At 48.8% G+C, this 7,088-nt stretch overlaps 2 protein-coding genes across 2 annotated transcripts; one reads left to right on the top strand and one right to left on the bottom strand.

The window, feature by feature from the left end:
* Window positions 1-732: 732 nt before the first annotated feature.
* Window positions 733-1,230, top strand: C922_02948 (hypothetical protein; the record flags this gene model as incomplete). Its single annotated transcript, XM_008818546.1, has 1 exon — window positions 733-1,230. The coding sequence occupies one exon, from the start codon at window positions 733-735 to the stop codon at window positions 1,228-1,230; it is 498 nt and encodes a 165-aa protein (XP_008816768.1).
* A 519-nt stretch (window positions 1,231-1,749) lies between these two features.
* On the bottom strand, window positions 1,750-4,134 carry C922_02947 (hypothetical protein; the record flags this gene model as incomplete). The annotated part of the gene is made up of 1 exon (XM_008818545.1): window positions 1,750-4,134. The coding sequence occupies one exon, from the start codon at window positions 4,132-4,134 to the stop codon at window positions 1,750-1,752; it is 2,385 nt and encodes a 794-aa protein (XP_008816767.1).
* Between the last annotated feature and the right edge of the window lie 2,954 nt (window positions 4,135-7,088).

Here is a 7,088-nt window from a genome sequence, read left to right as displayed (position 1 = left end):
TGTTATTCTTTTTGCGGACCTTCTGCAAACGACTGTTGTGTTTGCCGGAAGTCATCTGCGCCGCGTCCGCGGACGTCCGCAGGGATGAACTGTTAAAAGGGTCTTAATTTTTTTTTTTCATTTTATTTTTTTATGTTTATTTTATTTTTTTTATTTTTTCCTCCTGACATGGTGACGCAAACGCGTAACATAGGAAGGGCGAAACGTTTTCCCATTAAGCACAAACTGTGGTTGCGAAATCGATTGGCGAAATCAGCGCAACGGGAAGCAGTGCGAACAGGGGATAACGACTGGAATGAGAGCCCCTTCTTTGTTGCCGCCCTTATGTGTACGTAGCGACTTCTGGAAGGAGGAAGCATATCCACTTGTGTGACGCGACATACAACTGGCAGTTTCGCCCACGTGATGCTCCGATGCTTCACCCTCTTTTTAGAGGACCCCCCATTTCACCTTAGAGTAACTCCCAGCAGGCGTAGGGGAAGTTAGCGAAGAGAGTCTGTCCGCCGAGGGATTCTGCTCATCATTCTTCGTTCAGCCCTCCCATTAAAGAGTCCCCAAAAAAGGAGGAGCTGCCAACTCCCGTTACACATTACTGAGCTGCACAGTAAAATCGCAACTGAGGAAGGTTACTACGTGAGCGTATGAATAAGGGGGATGACTTGGGGCACCTCGCTGATCCGAAGCTAAGACAAGGGGAACCTTTGTGGACCTTCCAAGCGAGTCAATCGCACGATGAACCCAAGCAGCAACGACAAGAAGAGGAACCTGCCCGCGTACGCAGATGAGAATGGCTACAATGTGTCTCGGGCCGGTGCAGCGGTGAACGTGCCACCGGTGAACGTGCCATCGGTGAACGTGCCATCGGTGAACGTGCCATCGGTGAACGTGCCATCGGTGAACGTAGCGTTGGCGAACGTCCCACCCGTTACCGCCCCTTCGGCTAACGTTCCCACCCCCCCCGCAGTGACAATGCACAATCCGTACTTCTACCCGGGGGCGCTGATCCCGCAGTTCCCCTTTAACACCCCCATGTATCAGCAGCCCATGAGCTACGGCAACATGATGCCTTACACCGACTACGGCTATGTTAATAGGCGATCCATGAAGAAGAAAAAAAATCATCACCATTATTCGCGCCAGCGAAATAGCGGCCTGTCTATCCTGAAGGAGGCGATTGTGGACCCCTGGGCCCAGGAGTACGGCAAATACCCCAACATCATTTTTGATTGATCGGGCAGTGTGGAAGTCCGAAAAGGTGTGGAACGGTTCGACCCAAGTGTAGATCCCGTTGACGCGGTTTGACCCCCTACATTGCGATCGCTCACGAGGCGACACGTTATTGGAACGGACATGTATATAAATATATATATATTTTTCCCCTTTTTGTTTTCCTTTTTTTTCCTTTTTTTTCCTTTTTTTTCCTTTTTTTCCTTTTTTTTTTTTTCTGGCCCACGTGCCCCCCGGTGAGAGAACAACACGGATGTTGTTGTACACTCTTCGGAGTCATGCGCATTTGTTTTCTTTTCCTTTGCTCTTTTTTCTTTCCCTCTCTTTTGCTTCCTTCCCCCTTTGTCGTTCTCCTCACGAGAGGCAGTTTTGACTTCAAAAAACAAAGTTGACTTTAAGAAAAAGGTTCACCAAGGGGTGTTCTACGCGGTGTGATACGCGGTTTGCTACGTGGTAGGGGGGCTAATGAGAGGGATACATATCTCCGCCCCCGATCGCTCCACCCCGATGGGTGCACCCCATCTAGGCGGCTTGCCCCTCAAACATGATGGAGAGGAGAAGAATGTCTCCGATCTCGTAGTCCAGCGACAGCAACGTCTTGTTGTCCTCCCGGTAGTTATACTTGGTGCTGTGGACGCGCGACAAGAAGGTCAGTTGCTTTTTCTCATTCGAGTAAACCTTAAATATCCAGTGGGCGTCCCTCTTCCGGCTCTCCTGATAAAAGTCCTTCACTAGCGTTACGATCTCACGCATGGTGATGTCGAGCCATCCATAGATTTGCAGCTCGTTGCTCTGTACGCCGCTTTTTTTGGAAAGTCTCACGTCCTCCACGTCATTGTATTCGTCGTCTAGCTTATAGAACAAACGAAGAAGAAATGGGCACGTCTTCTCCCGATCGATCAGCCCATTGGGACCTCTGCCTTCATCGAAGCTGTGGATACCATGATCTGGGTGATGCTGAGGCCTTCTGTTCTTGATCAAAACGGCCACCTCTTTTTTATATTCCATCTGATCATATGCGCCGTGCCGATAGGGGTGCCCCATCTGCCCGTATGGCAGTAGCTCTGTTCGATCCTCCCTTTCGCCATATTTTTTTCTTTTTTCAATTTCCCGATGGTGTGTCCCTCCATAGGGTTGCCAATCCCGATCCCTGAACCGAGGGGCTTCCTCTTCCTCCTCGGTCATTCTGGGTCTTCCCTCCCTGAAGGGGTCTCCTCTCTTCCATCTGGGGTACAAAAACGTGTCCTCGTCCTCATGAAAGTTGTGATGAATACCATCCGCTCCTTTCCTACCTCCAATGCGCTCTCTTCCCCTTGGTACCATTACGGTGCCATCATGTGGCATCCTTCCTTTGGCTCGATATCGCTCTTCAGTGCTAAATGAACCGGTTAAATCTGCTGACTGAGCATCACTGAAGTAGTCCCTTCTTTTTTTACGCGTGGGGATATGACTCGATCGAGATTTCACCTCGTAGGAGGAGGAGTCCATAGTGGACTCATACTCCTCTGCATCACTTCCTCGCCCATTTCGGTTCGCCTTACATGCCTTATTTTCTTTTTTCATTTTATTTTCTTTTCTCTCCACCCGTCTTCTTTGGCTCCCCCGTTTTTGGTCCCCCTCCAGCGTGTTTGTATGCCCCTTCGTGGTGCCTCTCTGCGAGTGCTTTATGCCAAGTGGACTCCTGCCATCATCCTGGTGGTAGTCGCGGTGATTGTCCCGGTGATAGTCACGGTGATAGTCACGGTCATAGTGGCGCTCATACTTATGGTGCTCCTCCGATCGAGAGCCCCCCGAGTTGCCTCTCCAATAATGGTCCTTTGCGTAGTTGAATTTATCGCCCCCGAGTTCCACCCTTGAGTTGTGTTTATACGTGTGTTCCTCGCTGCTTCCACGTCTGGCTCTTCTTCCGCTCCGATCGTCGGCCAACTTTTTTTTTCTTTTTTTTCTCTTCTTCGATTCTTCTTCCGAGCTTAGACTGACTGAGTAGGAGGGCTCTCTGCTTGGTCCCCTCCTTGATCCGTTTTTTTTCTTCGTCCCCAAATTTGACGAGCCCCTTCTGTCGTCCTCCCTTTTTTTTTTACCTCCCTTCTCTTCATCGTACCTATGATGATGATTCTTACTGGAAAGATAATCACTGGTCCCCTTTTTTTGGATTTTCTTTTGCCGCTTCTCGTTGTGTGACTTGTAATTAAGATCGCTTAGGCTCTCCAAATCCATGTCAGGATCGGTGTGACTGTTAGAGATGCTGAAGCTGCTGAGTTTGGTGTATCCTCCTTTTCTTCTTTCTCCTCCTCCACCCACTGCTCCAGCCCCCAACTTGTGCTTCCCCCTCTTCTTGACCTCCTTCCTTTTGCGTTCTTTCCTATCTCGGCTATGGCGGCTATAGAGGCTTTCTCCACTGCGGTTACTTCCGCTTCTACCGCGACTTTGGCTTCTCCCGTGACTTTCGCTTCTCCTGTGACTTCCGCTTCTCCCGTGGCTGTCTCTCCTACTGCGCCTTCGCTTGTCCCCCCTGTCCTTGTGCCTCTTAACTTTGTGGCTCCTACCTTTTTTATCAGTTTTCTTTTCGCTCTTCCGTTTCATATCGCCCGCCTTTCCGGCGTCGCTAAGGGAGAGCGGACTCATGGGGCTCCCATGGGAGTCCTCAGAGGCGTCGCCTTTTGGCTTCCTCTTACACTCCTCACGCGATTTTCCCTTAGCATTGATTTTATCACGCTGGCCATTACCCTCGCCACCACGCTCACTTCTACTTTCGCTTCTACCCTCTCTGGGCGCCACGTTCTCCTTCACGAGGCTGCCCACGTCGCTGCTCCCACCTTTATCCACGATCTTCCCTTTCTCATCTCCACTTTGCGTGTTGTTCTCCTTGTCGTTTTCGAGAGAGGAGCTTTCCTCGCTGCTGCTCATTCTCGTGTGGCAACTTGGACGGTAGGCGAAACGGATAGAAATTCGTTACAGAGGGAAGGATCACCTCCTTTCCTGTCTTGGCTGCCCTTTCACGTAGCGATGGGTCTGAGAGTGTAACACACTTTGTCCCGATAGTGCGTTCTCCCTATTCGGCGCGCAAACGAGGGGAGCAACTCTCGTGCGACTTGTCCAAAATGACAGCAAAGCAAAACAAAGCAGAGCAAAATCACCGTTGGTTAACTAAACCGAACGTTTAGCTAACGGGAGCAGCGACACTGAGTCAGGCAGAGTCCTTACTGCTAAGATGATCACAAAAAAAAAAAAAAACATGCGGACGTGCAGAAGGACCTACAGAGTGGAGAAAACCCTCTCACATCAGGATCACACAGCAAGTGGTTAGCATTCATATAACCTCTGTGGGGCTACGTACCCACGTAGGGATAGGCAGCCTCAGAAGGATTCGCAAAAACAAATGGAGCTGTTCGCTACGCTGTATTGTCCCCACAGAGGGATGGAGCTTCCTTTCTCCTTTCCCAAAAAGCGCTTTCGAATGACCCTCTCCTAATAGGCAGGAGGAAAGAGAAAAAAAAAAAAAAACTTTCATTCCTTCTGGGTCACTCCAATGTGAAGATAGTATGATCAGCATACTTCCACACGTGGCTTTGACGAAATGGAAATGATGTGAAAAAACGGGACGGTGACACTTTAGAGGATCGCTCCAGCAAGTAACCGCCGCAACGTTGGTCCATTACATAATTGCGTACACTAGCACCTCTGCTTTTTTTTTTTTTTTTTTTTTTTTTTTTTTTTTTTTTTTCCTATTCCAATTAGTTATCTGCGGTGAGTTATCATCGAAGTGGGGTGGCACAAATAGAGAGAAAGGAAGAACCACTATGTATCACTCTCTTTGCTACGCCCCTGCGTACTTTCTATTCCCCATCACCCATACGGAAGATAGCAGAAGGAAATAGCCACTTGGGAAGATAGGAAAAGGAAATAGCGATTTGGAGATTGTCATGAGGACAACGCTAGTCTCGCGCAATGTTGTTCTTTTTTTTTTTTTTTTTTTTCCTCTTTCATTCTGGCCCCATTTTAGGCACAGGGGTAACCATTCGTGAACCACCCCTCCCCTGTGTGCCGCTACATGTACGTGAATGTAGCTACCCATATAGGAAGCAGTTCTAAACAAAAAGAATGGATAAAGGTTGGCGAGGCACCCTCCTCCTTGTCCTCTACAAAGTGGTGCCACTAAAGTGATTGTCATATGATGAAGGAAAACATCCTATGAGGAGACAAACCAGTGGCCATTTAAAAAGAAAAAAAAAAAATGAAGCAACCCAGCATAGGAACACAGGGGCGAATGAGACGGGGTAGATGTGACCAGGACGGATCCGTTTCAAAGTTTTTTTCACTCCTGCGAATGGCACAGTTGGTTTACATTTTCTCACCCCTTTTAACGGCTGGGAGCGTCGACACACAGTTCTGTCTCATCCTTATCATGAGTACCAAATGAATTCCCACCGAATCTGACGCATGAGTAACGCTACCCCAATTGTTTCTCCTTCGAGTAGCAGGTGTTATGGATGCGGAATGTTCCCAGGGAAGATGCGTCGTTACGTTGGTTGACTCAGCTGAGCAATGAAATGTGCACCCTTCATTCATCTTAATTTAAGTTTCGAGCGGTATGATTGTTTATTTTATTTTTCTGTATTTTTATTTTATCTTTTTTTTGTTCTTTTTTGGTACATGCTTACAAATGGGGCTGAGGACAAGAAAGGGAATCCTCTTCGAATGGAAGACAAAACGGTTATCCCTTCTTTGGAGAATATATCTCCCCCGTGATTTAAATGGGTCATTGCACTTTCCATGCGGGCATCTAATGGGGCTAGAACGTGTGCACTCGTTTAAGGCTTTCCTAGTCATCCAGCGCTGATCGATGTGATATGCGTCGCCTGTCTGGCTATTTCGCACAGCGGGGCCAATCGAACAGGGCGGAGGGGTACTTGTATACTCCCCCGTCTTTGCACACAGACTGGATTATCCTTTTGCTCACAAAGTGAGCGGTTCCCATTTGGCTACTTCTTGGGGGGGCGCCGCTTACAATTGAGGGAAACTGCGCCTTTTCATTCGCCTTTTTATTCTCCCTTTCATGTGCCCCTTCTCTGCTTCTCCTCCGCGTTGTCGTTATCCGACTGCAGGAGTAACCATTCAGACCCCGCTAGCCAATCATGGGGGCAATTTTTTACACACTACGAACGTGCGCATATGTACGTGCGTGCTGAGGCAACCCAAATTGGAAAACGCTGGACGGACGTTTTCATTACCCCCAGTTGTCACTCCCCGTTGGAAGTCCTGCCTACTGGAAGTCCTGGCCGTTGCGCCCCGCCCAACACGATCGCATCGATCGACCCTTTCACCGCCTCGTCACTCTCGTTACCTTCCCAAGGCGTCCCACGTCACCCCACGTTACGCTATGCTACGGCGCATCTCACTGTGCCATTTTTATTTTCCCCATTTCTCCAACGTGTGCCTGTGAAGTTCTCCATCGCGTAGCACATGCATGCATAAGTGAAGGAGTGCCGAATACCACGTACGTTATTGGTTGACGTGCGCGCGTATGGCTGTATGCGAATGAACTTTTCTCACCTCCAGAGAAACTTCCAGGCGGCCAAACTCACAGGCAGCCGAACTGGAATGCGCGGCGATGCGCACATGTGAATATCCCGCCCGTGCCTCATCCCGTGACGCACTCGCGCGGCATATGGGCATACACGCGAAAAAGTACACACGTAAAATGGATACAAAAGCAGCATACGCCAGGACGCCATTCGGACGGAATGGATAAAAGGAGTTAAAGTCAAGTGAACAAAAACTCCCCATTTTGTGCATTCTTGGGACTCGTTAAATTTCCTCCGTGATAAGCATTTTCTTTTTTCTTTTTTTTTCTGTACAAT

Source organism: Plasmodium inui (assembly GCF_000524495.1).
Source record: "Plasmodium inui San Antonio 1 unplaced genomic scaffold supercont1.11, whole genome shotgun sequence".
Classification (NCBI taxonomy): domain Eukaryota; phylum Apicomplexa; class Aconoidasida; order Haemosporida; family Plasmodiidae; genus Plasmodium; species Plasmodium inui.
Note: the sequence above shows the minus strand (reverse complement) of the source record. Positions and strands in the feature narration are given on the sequence as shown.